Source organism: Aplysia californica, unplaced genomic scaffold (assembly GCF_000002075.1).
Source record: "Aplysia californica isolate F4 #8 unplaced genomic scaffold, AplCal3.0 scaffold00373, whole genome shotgun sequence".
NCBI lineage: Eukaryota > Metazoa > Mollusca > Gastropoda > Aplysiida > Aplysiidae > Aplysia > Aplysia californica.
This window is the reverse complement of record NW_004797643.1, coordinates 153,178-172,986: the sequence shown is the minus strand read 5'-3', so window position 1 is coordinate 172,986 and position 19,809 is coordinate 153,178. Positions and strand designations below refer to the sequence as shown.

Below are 19,809 nucleotides of genomic sequence, written 5' to 3'. Positions count from 1 at the left end.
GTTTTGGTCCGTCCGTTTCTTTCTCCTATGATTTTCTTTAGCAATAAATAATCTGCCACCGGCTTGCTAGGTCCGTCGTGGTTTCACCAGAGCCCCGTTAGCTGGACATTTCAGGGTGACCCAGGATGGTCTTCAAGGCTACCGTAGCGGTCACGTGAGTAAAACCCACGCCATATATCTTCCAAACCCAGCAATCGGCTACTTTGTATGTTTAAAACTGTTATACTGACAAAAGGCCTCTATATCTCGAAACAGCTGTGAAATTTTTAAAAGGCATTTTATCCGCTTATGACAACATAGTTATATTTTCCCCACATCATATTCGCCTATATAAACAATATAAAAATGAATCTTGTTTTGAGCCTGAAAAAAGGCCTAGAACCAGAATATCGACTGTCAAGAACAAGTTTGGGTGTCAAGGTTTATATAATAAACGTGAAAGACAAAAATTATTGCACAAACTCAAAGTAGAATAAAAACTTGAATGGCTCAAGTAGATCTATTCAGTGTGAAAGGTGTAAGAACTGTGGGAGGGCAAGATGAAGTGACACTGAAAATCTGCAAATCTCGAACAGAAAGCTAAAATATAGAATATACAATACATGTAATTTACTATCACCCATCCAATGAAACGGGAACCCTTTAGTTTAAAAAAACATGGCTTACAAGGAATGAGTACGACAGATCCCGATTCCACACAAGGCCTGCACCAATGTGCCCTTTGCAGAGAGCTCTAGATCCAGTAGTAATCAAAATTCTGAATACTAAAATCTGCTTCCAAGTTCAGTTTTGTCATCCGGAGTTGCTTTCAACCCCATCCCCCTCCCCCGGGTGCGTCTTTAAAAAAAATCAATAATCCCCCCATTCCCGAGTCTTATACTTAGCAGCGTTCAGACTTTGAAAGAACTTTGGTGACCTCAACAATCGCCAATACTCACAATGTGATGCGAACGAACAGGTTCACCGACCGGTCACGATGGCGAGCCTGACAAGTCGCATGTATAACTTTCTTTTTTTTTTTCACAAGTGTCAGCACAGGACAAATGATTTATCTTCATTTACAGATTTCTTCAAATTCCCGGAGCATTCCCGGGTCTTGGCGATTTTTTTTTTTTCAAATTCCCGGGATTCCAGGGGCCTTGCCGTCACCCTGCCCACGGCTGTTACCGACCGCCAACTTAGTCAAACCGCCAGCCCACGGCACTCCCCGAAACCCGATACTCTGTGACCCCGGTCACCGGTCAGCGCCGCCAGTTCACCGCCGATGCCGAGTTGCAGTTGTTTTCTTTTCACACGATGTTTTTTAAGCGTATAAACTGAGGCAGTAAACAAAAACTATTCTAGTGATCTCACAGAAAATCACATACACTGAACGATCAATATAGTGTGGGCACATAGAAGCGCTCGTGAAACTGTATTGGGTACTGTTATAGACATACGGATGCCATAAATCTGTATAGTAATTATGCAAAGTTGTAAAGGGGTCTGATGTTTTAAGTAAAAATTCAACATGATCATTGCTTTTGATTTTGACAAAATTAAGGAAGTAGGATGAAAATAGGATAAAGTAAACACTCATGTGGTGGCATCAAAGCAAAGATATTGAAGCTTGAATGCAGAATCACAGAAAATGAGGATCCTTGATAAATATCATCACAGTGCACTTACTACTCATTTACACATGTACATATATATAGGGCCTATATAGGCGTACACCTGAAACTGGGGAAATTCATGAGTCCGGCGTCGTTTTCCTCCGTTTGACTGGTGGTGCAAATGCTAACAGTTCTGGGGAGCTCTGAAGGTGCTGTGATCTCATGATCACCTTCAGCTGTCGTTCTTTATTTTTGATGGATGTTGCTCGTCTGTGTAGTTTGGCCACAGAAGAGTGAATGAGCTCTTCCCCTTGCTCACCATGGAATGCCATATCAAAACCATTTTTCTGTATCCATGGGACGCAGTGTTTCTCTAGAATATGTTGTTTGGGTATGACTTTATTGTTGAAATTCTTTTTATTTCTATACAATGACATATATTTTGCAACACATGACTGAATTTGTTTGATTTTGTTGTATGGTATCGGGTTGGTATGAGATATAAAGAGGTGAACATCCCTAAAGGCATTGCTCAGCTCATTGAATGTGTCCCTCAAAATAAATGCTGTGTCTAGAATATCTGTTCTGTGTGTGCACTCCCGAGTTTTTTTGACTATGAATAATGTTAGGTCTCTGTACACTTTAGCGGTGATGTATTTGTGACAGTGGTTGACGATGAAAGAACAGCTGTGGTATGCCTGCAGTGTGATGTTATGTTTGTCTAAAATAGTGTCACGATATGAACAGATGGGTTCGGATAGAGGGCTGAGAGGTTCAAAGCCAAGGTCAGATAACTCATCTTGCTTTTCAGATAATTCTTTTTCAAAATTTTCTCTTTGGTCTGGAGTATTTAAAAAAACCAATGTAACCCTCGACGAGTTCAATTTCTTTTTTCAGCTCCTCAGCCTTCTTCCACTTGTTGCCATGAGCACGCAGCGATGCAGACGCGTCCTTGCAATCATTTTTGGATCGCAAACACAGCTGCATATCTATTTCATGCGCTGCGTTCTCAAGTAGGCGATGATGCTTTAACACAATTCCCAAAAGAATGTGTAGATATGGAGGCACAGCTTCACTTGGCTCCACCTCAATCATTGGAAGATGGAGACTATTGTGAAACCGCTGCACATTTTTCTTTTGGCCTTTGCCATTCTTCTTGAAACGTCTGTGGTCCCGTTTTAAAGTGGCTAAAGTACGGGGTAGAGAATCTCTTCTCTGCCCTGTCTTAATGAAGGACTTCGGCAAGTGGCATCACAAACATGGATAGGTACCCTGAGCACCAGACAGTCCATATAATTTCACAAGAAAGTCATAATCACCAAACAAAAAGAGAACTATTTTCTTACCGTCCCATTCTAGTTTGGAAAGTTCATCAAGTTGAGGTTGTAAAATGGACATGCAGATCTTTAAATTTTCGTATGTGTCTTTTATGTTGGCCATGGCAACTACGAATGTGTTGTGTTTTGAATTTGGTTTCCTAGTGTTTGCAATTTGCATTGTAAATTTCATACTATTCTTGCCGTGGTCACCCCCGAATTTAATCCATATTTCATCTGTTGGGATAGTGGAGTTATGCCATGTAAGTGTACCTTGCTGTTTGTGTGTTTCTAGAAGCCTAACTATAAAGTCTGTTATATTGGCAACCCTCCCAAGTAGTGTGCTGTGAATCTGCCAAGTGGTGTCAACAAAGTTTTCCACCTGTGTGACAATATTGTCAGCAAACAGACCTTCCATAGCTCTTCTTTGTTCTTTCTCATTCGGCAATGAGAGACCAGCTTGTTTGAGAAAACATCTTTGTTGCCTGAGCTGGCTCCATGTAAGGTCTGTTGCTTCCTTCATCGCCATCACAGATTGGTTACTCATGTGTGGTTTTAAGTTGATGCCTGCCTTTTCACAAATAATTTTTCGAGTAGCTACTTTTGTGTGTTTTAATTCTGCTGCGTGTTGTGTTGTGATGCTCTCCTGTGATGAGCCTGCGATATGTGTCCTGACAGATGAAAGCAAATGTGAGCGTTGACGTTTAGTGGATGACTTAGCTGTTGATGTTTCTTCTCTGGCCTTTATAAGTTTTGTGAGTACTATGGGTTGTCCTCTTGTTTTGCACTGAATCGTATTGGTACTTGAATTGTTTCATTTTCTCCTAACTAAATGAGTATTAAGGTTTTCTTTTTCTTTTGGGAGTGGTCACGTTGGGGAGATCTCTATAGAGACTGAGAGAAGAACCTGTCGTGTTTAAATGCTGGAGAAGTGCTGCTATCTACCATTAGCTGTCTAGGTTTGGATGGCGTAGATGTAGCAATAGGGAGACTTGAAGTGTTGCTATCTACCATTAGCTGCGTAGGTTTGGATGGCGTGGATGTAGCAATAGAGGGGAGTTGAAGCTCAAACGCACTGTGGCCTGTGGTTGATGATGCAGCGCTAGTATCGAGAGATGCGATGTCTTCGTCCTGTCTTTTTTCATGATTAGTATTGTCCTCTGTGTGTGTAGATGGCTCTGCGGTTGAGTTGTTTGTTGTGTTTGCCCAGTCTTCAAACGTATGTGGTGAATGTGTTGTTTTTGTAGTTTCCGATGTTTTTGTTGTTACTAATTCTACTGGACTTTCTTGCTCTCCATTGATGTGCGATGATAGTGTGTGCATATCGAACAGTCGCTAGCGCGTATATCAGACCGAAAAGCTGTCCACAAATTTGAGGAGGTTTCAGCTGCTTTTCTTGCATACACACAGATAGACAGGTCTTAGACAGGTGAAATCCTCGGAAGGGAGCCGATTTTTCTTTCCGTTTCCGCGTTGGGACAGGTTTCCGTTTTATACAGGTAATTAAAGAGGAAAATATCAATGGGGGAGCGGGGAGATTCCGTTAAGACAGGTTTCCGTTTTATACAGGTTTCCGTTAAGGCAGGTTCGACTGTAGATGCAAGTTGCTTTAAAAGTAATAAAGGATAGAGTCCATTTCTCAGCAAGCAGGATTAACACTAGTGAACGCACACAAGAGAAAATTATATCGTTTTGTTGGAAGCAGCCCTTTAAAATGAGACCCCATATGGAGACATCGCATCTTTAGATCGGGAGATATTAGAGATCAAATTAATCGAAAATGACTGGAATCAAGTTTCCTGAGCACGGCCGAGGCACGCCGGGAGTGCCGCTGCCGTCACGGTACCTTGCACGGTGACAGCTGATTTATTACTGTCTTGGGGTGGTCGACGGGAAACCCTTGCCCGGTAACTAAACTGGCGGTTTTGGGGCGATTTAAACAGCCATGTGCCATACACATCACCACCATCATAAACAAAGTTATACCAGAACACATGTGAAGTAAGAAGTTCAGCCAAAAAGTACCATATCCTCCCACCTGTAGACATGTCACAATGAGGATGATAGATGCTTGATAGGAAAAAAGGAGCGAACCATGCTGGAGCAACCACCAACCACCCGTCCAGACTATCTAATAACACGCGGAGACGAGGAGAAAGTGGCCACTGACCGGGTAGTACTCGGCCACAGCTCGCACTTGATCGAAGTCATCGCAGTCGCCCAGGAGTTTGAGGCCGCTGGGGTAAAGGTTGCCACAACGGGGGTACAGCTTCATGCGATCCTCCTTGCTCAGCTCTGTGCCAAACGAGTTGATGGTGATGATGAACGCACGTCGGTCTGCATCAAACTGAAACACAAATACAACAGTTTGTTTAGCTTTAGTAAAAGTTTTACAGTAAATTACAGCACTTGAAATAAAATTAGGTCATATAAGTGCCGAAGACAAGAGATATTACTAGAGTGTAACATACAATTTTTTTTAAAAGGAGGACATGAGATAAAGAGGGTAGATGTTTGACAGGAAAGAAGGAAAAATCCATACCAGAGCACCCACCAACCACACACACACCAGTTTATTTGAGAGAAGAGAAGCACATCGAGCCATAGTGAGGGTCATTTACAAAATTTAGTGTTGGGGAAAGCAAGACAAACACACATTTGACTGACATGATCAGCAAAGAGAGGATACAGAAGTAGGATCTACCGGTAGCTTCCTCCAACCACCTGCACAGACATAATAAATGACAGAAGGAGGTTAAAGAAGTAGGATGTACCAGAAACACCCCCAACCCACCCGCACAGTCAGAAACACAAGAGGAAAAGTAAAGAAGTAGGAGGTATTTGTAACACCCACCAGCCACCAACACAGACAGAAACAACAGATATTGAGTTGAAAAAAACAGAAGTAACCAGTGCCACCCCCCCCCCCCCCAAAACACACACACAACAAGAGCAAAACAGAGTAGCAGATTACACCTGAGCGCCCAGCAACCAGAAAAGAAGATGAGAAAGAGAGCTGTAACAAGCGCAAACACCGAGTGGTCTTCTACTTACTGCCAGAGCCTCACACATGACCTCCGCTGTCGCTCCTCCTTGCTTCTTGCAGAAGTTGTAGAAATCTTCTAAGTACGACTGCAACATCAAACAAACTTGTGAGTTTTTAAAAAATTGTACACCACAAAAAGCTCAAAAGTAGCAAAAAAATATATTATTGTGCTCTTTCTATCTAATAATTATCCACAACAAGAATGACAAGGGGAAGTTTCCTACACAAATGCAAGACATAATGTGACTGAATTAGAGTTTTAGTGAAGAGAAGAAGACCAGAACGATAACACCTAATCAGTAGACAGACAGGCAGAAATTAGAACCTATTAGTTGCGCACTCTAACATGTTGCAAATGCATACGACTCTGTTAATTGTCACAAAACAGAACAACACATCAGTCAACCAAACACATATCATGACCTCAGGGCTTTCTTGTCATATCTCCATATTTATAAACATTGAAAATGTGACTTCTTCTTAATAGACCTGCATGTGAGCCTCAACCAGATTGTCTGAAAATTTTGCGCACCCCCCCCCCCCCCCCCCCCCAAAGCCTTTGTGGGTGTCATAAAACGAGCGATCACCCCAACAAACACAATAAAGAAGAGACCTAACCCTACCCCAAAAAAGAACCTGCAATGGGCCTCATGTAAAAAGGCCAAAACAAGTCTTAAATGAAAAAAAAAATTTTAATTAAAAAACCACACATCAAAACAAACAAGGGGCATATATATCTAACCTAGATTCTAGATCTATATGGCTTACATCTACATTGCTATAGGGTTTGATACAATAACACAATAGAATTGGAATATGAATCCTCCATATAGGTCTAGTAATCTAAATAAATCTAGATCTAGATCTTGTAAAACAAGTGAATAGGAATAGGCCTTCAACTAGAAATCCGCATCCAATTCCGAACAGAGGGACTCAGCTGAGTCTAGATTCTAGATATAGATATATCTAGATCTAAATAAATAAATAATTCACGCACCTGATAAAATGCTTATTTTTACCAATATCAATATTACAGCACAACCTATGATAGGGTTTGACACAATAGAATTGGAATATGAATCCTCCATTGAGGTCTATAACGATCTATATAAATCTAGATCTAGATCTAGATCTAGATTCTATTAGAACAAGAGAGTTGGACTTGAATGAATCCACACGATCTGAACAATTGAATTAGTCAACAAATGAAATTCAAAATGGCCGCTCGAGCACGAAACTGAAAGTAGATAATTTAGGTTGTCGTCCTTTTTCGTATTCGCATTTCTACTTAGGTTCCGACAATTATGTCGGGAACGTCGACGTCGTCAGTGCGCGCGTCGGCAGTCGGCACGAAAACGAAAGTGCCGATGAAGCCGACGGGAGAAAAAGGGGGCGCTGGCAGTCGGCCAGGCCTCGCACTACGCACATTGACTGATATAGGCGGGCCTAGCGATAGCATCGGCCGGTTCGCGGGTCGGGTCGCGTTTGTCGGATTTCAGACGATTGTCGACAAACATGCAGGTCTATTCTTAAGCACACTCTTTGTTATGAACTGTTTTCCCTGTTAATAAAAATGGATATACGACAAAAAAAGCACTGAGGTCGTGATATGCTCAGCTGTGGCAACCATTATTGACAGAGATGCCAACCACAGAAAACCGAAATGAGTATTGGGAAATATGAAAATGTGTATTTTCAGGTGAAAATGTGTATTCCCCACGACCGACCGACCGACCGACCAACCAGTAGGCTAAAACAGCACCTGGACATGGATGGCTGGTGCCTCTATAAATAAATCATTGATGGTCGACCAACAAGAAATAGTAAAATGTTCAGGGTGTCCAGCAAAAAAAATTACTAGCTCACCAGCTCGAAAAAGGGGGCACACACGCGTACAATATACATGTATCCAGTCAACAACATGTCAGTGTTCAATGTTGTACTGGTGTCTTGTTTGACTTAAGTATTTCAGTCTAGATCTATTATATAATATTTTCCTCTCATTATTATATAAAAAATAAATCCTGCTTTGAGAGTTCTGAAGGGCTTAGAACAAGAATTTCGACTATCAAGAACCAGTCTGGGTGTCATGATTCATATTATGAACTGACAGACTCAAATTATTGCTCAAACTCAGAGAAAAGCAATAACTTGAATGGCTCAAGTAGACCCATGCACTGTGAGAATTGTAACAACTGTGGTAGGGCAAGATCCAGTGACACTGAAAATCTGCCAGTCTTGCACAGAAAGTTACAACATACAATGTAGGTATAATTTACTATAATTTACTATCACCCGTCCAATGAAACGCGAACACTTTATTTCAATAACACAGACTTGCAAAGTATGAGGGGTCCCGATTCCGCACACGGCCTGCACCAACGCGCGCTTTGCAGAAAGCTCTAATCAAAATTCTGAAAAGCGCTTCCAAGTTTTTGTCCTCTGGTGTTGCCTTAAACCCCCGATAGTATCTTGAACCCACAAAAAATCAATAATCTCCTCCCCTATTCCGTAGTCCTATACTTTGCAACGCCGTTACTCCCACCAAATACGGTGTTTACTCACTACGATGCCGCATTTATTTATGACGCGAACGCGCACAGGGTCAGTGACCGGTCACGATGGCGAGCCAGACAATCTAAAAATCGGACGACGCTTGTATTTTCTTTTCTTTTTTTTTTCCACAAGTGACAGCACAGCGACGAGTCAGAGTATTTATTACTTTTTATTTGAACGGCGATATTGTGTTTATACTGCACAACCTGCATGCAAAAAATGTTGCGTTATCAGACATGACAACTGCTGGCAAACTTCTCGGTGGTAATGAAAGCGAAAGTAGATCTTGATTTTCCCGATCGAGCCTCGGTGTCGCATACGCTTCCGCCTGCCGCCATAGCTGCCTTTTCGCGTGAAAGTGAAACGTACTCTCCAGACGGGGAAAAGATGAACGGATATAATATCACGATCGCGACCGGCAAAAATGAACTTACTGACCACATCGGACTTGGTTTTCAAATATTCCAGTTCTGCGATACTGATACTATTTTGACAAAAGATGGTACCTGAGATAATTAAGTTTACTCGGCCAAGCTGAATCTCGTTGTTTTCGCATTCCAGGATGCGTATTTTTTCATGAAAAGTCGTATTCGCGTATTTTCGGCCAAAAATCGTACTAAATTACGTAAAATCGTACTGGTTGGCATCTCTGTATTGAGTAACTATATGTGACATAAAATGTAGCAGAACCAGTCTCTTTCTAAGCGAAACAGAACAAATTCCGAACAGTGAAAAAAACTGCTTTAATACAGAAGCACTCACTTTGTACAACGTATTTCTGATGATCTCTACATTCATTTCATCAAGATCTTCAGCAGAGATGCAGTCCTTGATGTACGGAGCTGTGAAAATAACAGAAAACAAACAGTTATTATCATAACTGAGACAGACACTTGTGTGCATACCTTTCAGGGAGCATTTCTGTCACAGAATAACTGAAGCTTTCTTTCCTTGTCTAAAACAATTCTTTTATTAACAGTACTTGTCAACTTTCCGACTGTATCACACTCAGAGTGCAAACTTGCTTTTTCCATATCAGCAAAGAAGAAAAGAGCTGAATGACATCCTTGCGAAATCCTCTTTGCCTGGGTCACGGTTACTTTTCTTGGGGCTCTTGTTTGTTTCAATGAAAAGGAGTATATTGACACATTAGCAATCTGTTAGTGCTGGGAAGGAGTAAAACAGGTGGAAATAACAGACCAAAAAAAAAAGGACCTACCCGTGGCGCTCTCCAATCATCTACTCTTTCCTTCAGGGTGGCCAGGGAAATTTTCCTCCTGAAAATCCTACCACACCAAAAGAAATTCTACCACTATAAGTCCAGTTGTTTCTTGACATTGTCAGTGTTGCGGCTCGTAAAAGAGAATCACATATAAGGGGCTACTTCGTACACATCTTAGGATAGCGGACTTGATCACTGGGGCAATCCCAATTAACGTTCCGAGGTAGCCAAGTTTTGTGCAACTACTACTACACTGAAATCTCAGCTATTTTTCAGCCTGAAAACATCTCATGAATGAGAAGACTCGTGTCAACAACTGGTCTAGTTGATTACTAGATATCTATTATATTACTGTTGGTGCTCCTTTCAGTATCTTTCACAAAACTTATTCTATTCTTGGTAACCCTAAGACTTAAGACTAAGAATAGATTTGGCACCACACTGGCTGGTTTGGGATTTCATGTGTTTTTGAGGTACCATGTGAGTGTTCAAAGCCTTTACACCTGAATGACCAATGACAAATACTTGGGAACAAAACTTACATCTAAACTTGCTTTTATCATTTGGATACTCCATCAATCATTCTGAATACTTTGGGTTGGACAAACACTCAGTGTTGATGAAGTAGCACTTTCCCATGATGCTGGATCTAGTCTACAACTCTCTCTAATTTTATAGTCTACACATGTAGCAATGACCACGAAAAACCTTTTTTACCAGAAAGTGTTTGCAAATAGGTGCATTTTGTAGCTTTATCTTCACAGAGCATGGAACTTTTTGAATTTTTGAAATCCATCAATAAACAAAAAAGTTACGGATTTTTAAATCAATTAATTTTTTGTACACTTTTATATAATGAAAAAAACCCCAAAATATGGGACGTTCTTTGGTGAGTTTTGAGACAATATTCGTCATAACTCGCTCATTTCTCAGAGTATTTAAAAGAAACTTGGCAACCCAGTACATTTTCTAGTGCAGAATCTAGTCCTACTTTCCGATTTTTCATAGCTATCCTATTTTTTGAGTTATGAAGACGTTTATAGGTAAAAATGTGGCGGTTTTCGGTGCGTTTTTGAGACAATATTTGTCATAGCTCGCCTATTTCTAAGAATATGTAAATGAAACTTGGCAGTCTAGTACATTTTTTAATGCAGAATCTAGTCATGCAATCAGATTTTTAATGTATGTCATACTTTTTGAGTTGTGAAGACATTAACAGGTAAAAATAAGTGGCGTCCTTTACAGATTTACAAAGATTATCAGTCATATGTTCTCCCAAAGTCATGATATTTGAATGAAACTTGGCAACATAAAAGGTTCCTCCTTGCCAAGCAATGCTCTGGATCAATTTGTCACAAAAATATAAGTAGAGAGCTGGATTTATTAGTCTAATAAATCTAGTTCTGTACTAGTAAAAGCATGCATACTTTGTTATAGAAAATAAGATTGTCTCTGTGTATATTCTATTGTTGGACAGTGTCCTATTGTGTGGTAGATTAAGATGCGTTCAGATAATATAGTTAACAAGTCATGGGAATATTTCGCATGTGTAGGCTACAACTCATACAATAAATGTAACATATTTACACCCCCCCCCCCCCCTTCTCTCTCTCTCTCTCTCGCACGCGTGAACGATAACAATGTATAAACGGGACTATCTTCCCAGACTGGACTAAATAAGTACCATACTCTTTAAGAACAATCTTAATGCCTCACTTTTCCAAACAGAGCACACATGACGAGTCCAAGTGTGTGCTTTCCCAAGAGGGGGGAATAGGCTTTCATAACGCAAACACAATGCCATACCACTTCTCAAGATGTTTGCTTTTCTGTTTCTATTCTTCTGTCATGCAATCAAGCAAATAAAAATGACTACATCTATTGTATTGTGACTAAAATGCAACAAAAACGCAAGTTATCAAGGCCCCCATTTAGTTTTCAAGTATCCTTCCCCCCCTTTCCAGTTCACATAAGCGGGGCCTCGTTTGTAGCGCCCGAGGCGACCGATGGCTGATGACGTCACTCAGTGGAAATTTCCCAGCCGCCGGTCGTTCACCCAGCACGCGCAAATGGCAATGCCGCTTTTTCCCTTAGTCACTCCCACATTTTTAAAGATTACACGAAAACCGCTAAACACAGAAGCTTGAATTTTCACAGCTCCGAAAAATCTTCAAAGCGCACCACATCAACCACTTTCGCAAACGTTTTCGACTGCTTCTAGGATGGGTACAATGTTGTCAAACTGCATACTACGAGATTGACCTCTTTTCTGATTGGCTGCCAAGTTTCATTCATATCCATTCACGAGAAGCGGCGTGAGAGCGAGTTGAAGACAACAACCTTTGCGTTAGTACGTCCCACGAAACACCCCTGCTGCGGGGGCCAAAAATCGACAGAACAAAACGCGCTCGGTGGGCATTGCTACTATAGTCACAAAAATCATAAGAAAAATAAGTCTGTTTCTAGCCTGGGTTTCAGTATGCCAAGTGCCGTCAATCTTATACTCTCCAAAGACTATATCTGAGTTTTTTCATGGTCAAACAACTATCACCTCTCCAATGACACGCCAACCCTTTAGTTCAATAACACGGCTTACTAGGTATGGCGGATCCCGATTAGGACCCGATTCCACACAAGGCCTGCTCCACATGAACTCTGCAGAAAGCTCTTGTTGCAATCAAAATTCTAAATGCTAATGCTAAAATTTGCTACCAAGTTCATTCCCTGGTGTTGCCTTTAACACACACAACCCCACCCCCCACCCCACCCGAGTGTATCTTTTAAAAAAATCAATAGTCCCGCCATCCCGGAGTCCTATACTTCGCAGCGATCAGACTTAAAATGAACTTTAGTGACCTCAACATTCGCGGTACTCACTCGATGCCTTATCATGTTTGTGACATACAAACGCGCAGGTTCACTGACCGGTCACGATGGCCAGCCCGACAAGACGTTTGTATAACTTTCTTTTCTTTTTACACAAGTGACAAGGGTTGATTTATTTTCATGGCCTTTGTAATGCAAAAACTGCAGGTTACAATGTTGTGTTATCAGACTTTTACCGGCAAATTTCAAGGAGGTAGTGAAAGCAAAAGTATATCTAGATTTTCCCGATCGAGCTTCAGCATCACTCATACACTTCCGCTTGCCGCCATAGCCACCTGTTCGCATGAAACGTACTCTCAGACCGGGAGAAGCCGAATGATCGCAACAGACAAAATGAACTTAGCCTAGGGACGTTATTGGATTTCAAATATTTGAGAACTTTTAGATATTTTCTCGGGTCTTTCCCGGGGCAACTTGCAGATTTCCTCAAATTTCCTTTTATAGCCGACGTTTATCTAACCATTTCCGCCGGAGCAAAATTTTTCAGACATAAATCCGACTTATCCAATCTACACAAACATTTCCGACCAATTGCCGACTTTCCCACTTCCCTGGCCACCCTGTCATTTCAGTCAATGAAATACAAACACTTTTAACATTATTCAGTCGTATGAAACAGAGAATAAAGGGAAAAAAATAGGATCAATGAGACAATCCACTCATAATCACAATCGTCATAAAGTGCAAGGAGTCACAAATGTCTTTGAAAAACCCCAATCAGGAGACTGGGCTTCGCTGCATTCTTGATTCTCATTTGTTTACTGTACAAGTTGAGATATGGCAGTTTATAAGAACTGTATCATATTACATTAATCAATAAGGTGTAGAGTGTCACTTTGGTCTATCTGCTCCTAAAAACATAGAGCGTCACTTTGGTCAAACCATGTCCAAAGAAGTTGGAACATCACTTTGGTCTAGTTATGCCTACAGACGAAAAACCCCACTTCAGTCTACCTATACCAAAAGACCCAGAGCGTCACTTTGGTCAAACCATGCCTAAAGACGTTGCGTCTCACTTTGACATAGCAGTGCACAAATATGCAGCACAGCCCAGCCCCCCCCCCCCCCCCCCCCCTCAACCATTGAGTCGAAACAAGAGTTTACCGAGCGGCGTGTCTACGAGCACAGCGTTGTACAGCATGATGGACGTGTTGGCCAGGTTGATGGCTGCCAGCTGGTCGAACGTGCCCAGGGGGTGACACTTGGGCAGTAGCTCGTGGATCGGTCGTCCATGGAGGGTACCAGTGATCAGCAGGATAACGTTGTCGATCATGTAGCTGTATCTGTGAGGTTATAAAGAGAGGAGTAAATTACTTCAATGTCACTGCTACTCAAATTTATCTTGTGAGGTTATAAAGAGAGGAGAATTTTTAAAAATCTTAAAACAAACATAGATATAGAAACTTATGAAACTGTTCCTGTGATAACGAGAGGAATATGAGGAAATTACTTCACTGACATTAACCCTTTTTTTTTGTATATACCTCTCTAGAATCCTGAATTGACATAGAAGAGCAGCGTGCTTAAAATAGCACAGCTGGCTACTTCTGTGGAGGGGGGAAGGTGGTATTTTACCGACCTTGCCTTTTTCCGATATTAAAAAAAATTATTATTTTGTCTCAAGTGCACCTCAAAGGACATTGACTTCAGACCTCTACGGCAGCATAATTAGTTTGGCTATTCCGTGTTTATGCTCAAGTTTCACTTAATTTTCTGAAAAAGATAAAGAAGAAAAAAAAAACCCGGGACCACAGGCACAGTTCGGCGGATGCGTCATTTCGAGTCTTCTGTGTTTGACCTTCTATCCGTATTATACTGTAACAGTTAGAACATCATGTGTCTCTTCATTACTTCAATCATGATCTTTTTCAGCATACAATGAGAAGCTGAAGAAAAAGAATATAAAAATATATAACTTCTACAATTGAAAGATGATGAAAATTGAATTTTGAGCTAAAAGTTCACAGCAAAGGAACACTAAAAAAGGTAGAAAAAGACATTTGTTTCAGTTTCACAGTCAACCTTACTTGATGTAATCCAAAAAACCAGACAGAGGTTGCAAAGCATGGTTACGCATGTGCTCCACTTCCACCACAAGCTTTTCCCTCAGTTTGTCATCAATCACTGACACTGTGAGAGGACTAGGCTCATTCGCCAGGAAATTGCCGTAGTCTGTTGACTGCAAGTGTAGCTTCAAATCTGGGGACATTGAAAATAATCGAGATATAACATTAACAGACGGCTGCTGGTGGGTATATTGATGAGTCTTTTTGGGGGGGGGTATGGTAAGAGGACTGTGACGAAAATCTCACTTTGTTTTGAGAAACTGCCATTTCAAAAGTAGGCCTATTTACAATATGTAGTGGCAGTGGTGACCTAGAGTCCTAGAGGTACAATGAAGGCTGCCATTATTCCTGCCCCGGGAAGGAATAAGATTTTCTCTTATTTCCATCCCCCTGAGGGGATTTTATAATATTTTACTCCATTTTTTAAAAACTAAGGTGTGTGTGTTCTATGCATGATTTAGTTTTCCTTTCATCCATATTTTTTGGGCCTTTTTCTTTGCTTTCAATGAGACTGATTTGATATATGACAGAAAGCATTCAAAAGGTTAGAGTGATGTTCTTCCCCTCAGCATTAGCACTTTCCTTTGAATGTGCTCAATACTTCCAGACCCAGCATAAAATTGTAGAGCAGGCGTACTAGATTTCTAGATCTCTACTTAGGCTAGATCTGCTAGTGTATGTGTCTTATTCTCACCCTTGGTTTAGAGGTAGGCCTTCAGCCTGTATTACATCTATAAAACATTTAGAATCTAGATCTAAACAGATACAAAAGATGAGAAGTGACCCGATCCGGGTGGGAATAACAAAAAAAATTATGGCCGGCTCTATTTCTACAAACGTTCCGGAAAATAAACTCTATTTCTCTGAACGGTTTTCATTCTCGAGATTTTAATAATGGAGTGGCCCGCGCTCGCGTGTGGATCTCTGAGTGTGCATGTGTTTGTGTGAGAGAGAGAGAGAGAGAGAGAGAGAGAGAGAGAGAGAGAGAGAGAGTGTGTGTGCATGTGTGTGTGTGAGGTGTGAGCGGAAAGGGGGTGGAGGAGGCAGCGCATATATGCGAAGAGGGATTTTTTGTGAAAGAGTTTTTGCTTTGACTAAATGCAAAATAGGTTAATGCCAAAGCCGAGCAATCTTGTTTTCTCGCAGCACCTTTTGAAGGCATTTTCAAATGAAGTCCGGGAACGTTGCCCCAACCACAATTGAAGTATCGGAACATTCAGATATTTAAAAATCTCTAGATTCTAGCTCTAGAAATTGAATTCTATGCAAAAAATGTTACTTCCCAGTACTCACAGAATGGCAGAATGAAAGATGACCCCGAACTCTCGCAAATAACCAAAAAATCTTGAGAACTGAAACCGTTCGGAGAAATAGAGTTCAAGTTTATTTTCACGAACGTTCAGAGAAATAGTCACTTCGAAAAATTACGGCCACCTTTATTCTCAACGCGGGTGAAAACAGCCCACGTCTCGCTATTCTCACCCCCCCAATTGGTGATAATTGGTAGGCCTAAAAGGAAAAGTAGGCTAGATCTATACTTCTATTGAAACATAAGTAGATCTATAAAATATATGAACTAGATCTAGATTCTATATATAGACCTGCATGTGAGCCTCAACCAGATTGTCTGAAAATTTTGCGCAACCCCCCCCCCCCCAAGCCTTTGTGGGTGTCATAAGGAAGGACATCTGAGTGACGAGCGACCACCCCAACAAAAACACAATAAAAAAGAGACCTAACCCTAACCCCAAAAAGAACCTGCAATGGGCCTCATGTAAAAAGGCCAAAACAATTCCTAAATGAAAAAAAAATTTTAATTAAAAAAACACACTCCAAAACAAACAAGGAGCATAGATCTAGATCTAGATGGCTTACATCTACATTGCTATAGGGTTTGATACAATAACACAATAGAATTGGAATATGAATCCTCCATCTAGATCTAGATTTAGATTCTAGTAATCTAAATAAATCTAGAATCTAGATCTAGATATAGATCTAGATCTTGTAGAACAAGTGAATAGGAATAGGCCTAGAACTAGATCTAGAAATCTGCATCCGATTCCGAACAGAGGGACTCAGCTGAGTCTAGATTCTAGATCTAGATCTAAATCACAGAATTCTACACTGAGTGTAGAATTCTGTGATCTAAATAAATAAATAATTCACGCACCTGATGAAATGCTTATTTTTACCAATATTAATATGGCCGGCACTATTTCTCCGAACGTTCGGGAAAATAAAGCTGGGCACTATTTCTCCGAACGTTCGGGAAAATAAAGCTGGGCACTATTTCTCCGAACGTTCAGGAAAATAAAGCTGGGCACTATTTCTCCGAACACTCTGAAATATCATCCTTTCCCCCAAATTTCGGATATTATATAGAGATCTATAATTATAGTATAGGCCTACCAAAGATTGTTCGTATACAATATGGTTCAATCGGTCCAAAAAATGTCCGGCGTAAATATTTATATAAAGAAATGCTACAATTCCAAACAGTTTTTCGCTATAGATATGACGTGTTGCCTATGAAGGGTACTGCTTTTAAACGTAATGTGTTGTGTTCACTCGTGTGCTGTCTAGATCTAGATCTACGGAGGGTTATTGATAACGACACATAGAACTGGCATCTGCGTTTGTCACTGCTGCGACCAATGTACTGACACTGGCAAGCCCCTTAATGTGTGTGATTCCATAATTTACATGTAATATCCTGTACTTTTTTAAAAATTACGCACATTTAGGGTTAAAACTGCCAATCTTCTTCGGATAGGTGGACACACGCCCTTATTTGTTAATGTTTGTTGTTGTTTATGGGCTGTTCTAATTTTGATTTCTTTCTGTTGTGAAACCTTTCTTTTTCACGTTTTTACACTCATCTAAAAATCTCATCTAGACTAGCTGTTGAAAATTGAAATAGATATAGACCCAAAAATTTGCTCCTGTGTGTGTGTGTGTGTATGTATGTGTGAGTGTTTGAGTGTGTCTGTGTGTGGTAGTAAGTGGAGAGTGAGGAGTGTGTGTGTGTGTTTGTTTGTTTTTCGGGCTTTATTTCAGCCTTTATTCAGTAACAGTTCAAAGTATACAAAAATAGAAACACAGGATCCATTCACTCCAGGACTCATGAGTCATTCGTCTCTTTCAGTTTCACTCTTTCATTCAATTCCCGTGTTCTCTCCCGCGGCTCATCCCCGTCCGCATGACTTTCATACCCCACCCCATCCCTCCAGGCACACACAAAGAAAATCTCACTTGTTCCCTGCGAACCATGGACAATAATATAGGCAAAACACCGCCTGAGCTACATTCCTTTTGTTCGTGAGCTGTGGACCAGGCCAGGGGTGGTCAGTGTCGTCGTCTTGTAGTTGCTGTCGCCTGTGGATACACTCGCACATTCTTCCTTTCACCCGCTCTTTCACTCACACTGTCTCTCCATCCACAGTTCAGCTCGTCATACGTTCAAAAGTTGCCCACTAGTTATGTTTAGTTAGTGTGTGTACATGTGCATGATGATGGTGGGTGTGTGGTGGGTGTTACTGAAGTTTGTCTGTAGGCGGGCTTGCCATGCGGTACGTGTTCCTTCCCAGACCAGAGGCTGAATGAAAGTTGGCGCCGAACTCTCGCAATAAATAGGCAAAAAATCACGAGACCGGAAGCCGAAAACCGTTCGGAGAAATAAAGATCGGCACTATTTCTCCGAACGTTCGGAGAAATAGTCACTTCGTATTAATATTACAGCACAACCTATGATAAGGTTTGACACAATAGAATTGGAATATGAATCCTCCATTGAGGTCTATAATGATCTATATAAATCTAGATCTAGACTCTAGATCTAGATTCTATTAGAACAAGAGAGTCGGACTTGAATGAATCCACACGATCTGAACAATTGAATTAGTCAACAAAAGAAATTCAAAATGGCCGCTCGAGCACAAAACTGAAAGTAGATAATTTAAGTTGTCGTCCTTTTTCGTATTCGCATTTCTACTTAGGTTCCGACAATTATGTCGGAAACGCCGACGTCGGCAGTCGGCGGTGCGCGCGTCGGCGGCACGAAAGTGCCGACGAAGCCGACGGGAGAAAAATGGGTCGCTGGCAGTCGGCCAAGCCTCGCACTACGCACATTGACTGATACAGGCGGGCCTAGCGATAGCATCGGCCGGTTCGCGGGTCGGGTCGCGATTGTCGGCAAACATGCAGGTCTATATATAAATATTATTATAGGTGTCTTTGTTTTTACACAAAACCAAGAGTGGAAATCTTTTGAAGTCAAAACAAACAATTATGGGGAAAAAATTGTTGGTCAGTAGGGGGAGGAGAGAGAAGAAGAAGAAAAAAGAAACTTCCGGGACCGGGATTCGAACCCACACTCAAAATATAATACTTCTTCTCACACAGACACGCTATCATTTCGGCAATCAGAACTATCAACAGAATGAGGTAGATTTAAGCTTAAATATTTTTACAGCACGGTTTCAACGCAGATCTAGACTTAGTTTTTTTTACAGAAGTGGCTATCCTCACCCGCGGTGAGAATAGAAATACGATGTACCTCTCACCCCGGGTGAGACTTGACAGCGCTGGCTATTCTCACCCGGTGTGAAACAAGACCTGTTTTTCCTCATTTCAGAATACTGTCTATCGGTGTGGATGATCAAATTGATAAAAGCCAAGAAAAAATTACTTTATAGCACAAAAGTAAGCTAATTTGACCATCTACAAAGATGCTATGGCTATTTCACTTTTCGAATCGGGCCGAACTACGCGGATCGCCATTCTGTTTTGCTCGGAAGTTCTCGCAAGATCTACTCCTCCCCTCTCTCTCTCTCTTTCTGAATACTGTCTATCGGTGTGGACGATCAAATTGACCAAAACAAAGTTAAAAAATGGATGTTAAAACACAAAAGTAAATTAATTTGGTTGTCTACAAAGATGCTACGGCTATTTAACTTGAAAGTGGCTATTCTCACCCGCCCGGAAGTTCTCGCAAGATCTACTCCTCCCCTCTTCTCTCTCTCTCTGTCTCTTTCTGAATACTGTCTATCGGTGTGGACGATCAAATTGACCAAAACAAAGTTAAAAAATGATGTTAAAACACAAAAGTAAATTAATTTGG

The 19,809-nt window shown here is 41.1% G+C and overlaps 1 protein-coding gene across 1 annotated transcript in view; it reads right to left on the bottom strand.

The window, feature by feature from the left end:
* LOC101852493 (V-type proton ATPase subunit d 1) overlaps positions 1-19,809 on the bottom strand; it is a 31,271-nt gene that overhangs the window by 9,860 nt on the left and 1,602 nt on the right. The window contains exons 2-6 of the mRNA XM_005103458.3: positions 14,649-14,820; positions 13,726-13,904; positions 9,276-9,355; positions 5,966-6,043; positions 5,082-5,258 (exon numbers count right to left, since the gene is read on the bottom strand). Coding sequence (XP_005103515.1) covers positions 5,082-5,258; positions 5,966-6,043; positions 9,276-9,355; positions 13,726-13,904; positions 14,649-14,820 — 686 coding nt within the window. The remainder of the gene's footprint in view (positions 1-5,081; positions 5,259-5,965; positions 6,044-9,275; positions 9,356-13,725; positions 13,905-14,648; positions 14,821-19,809) is intronic.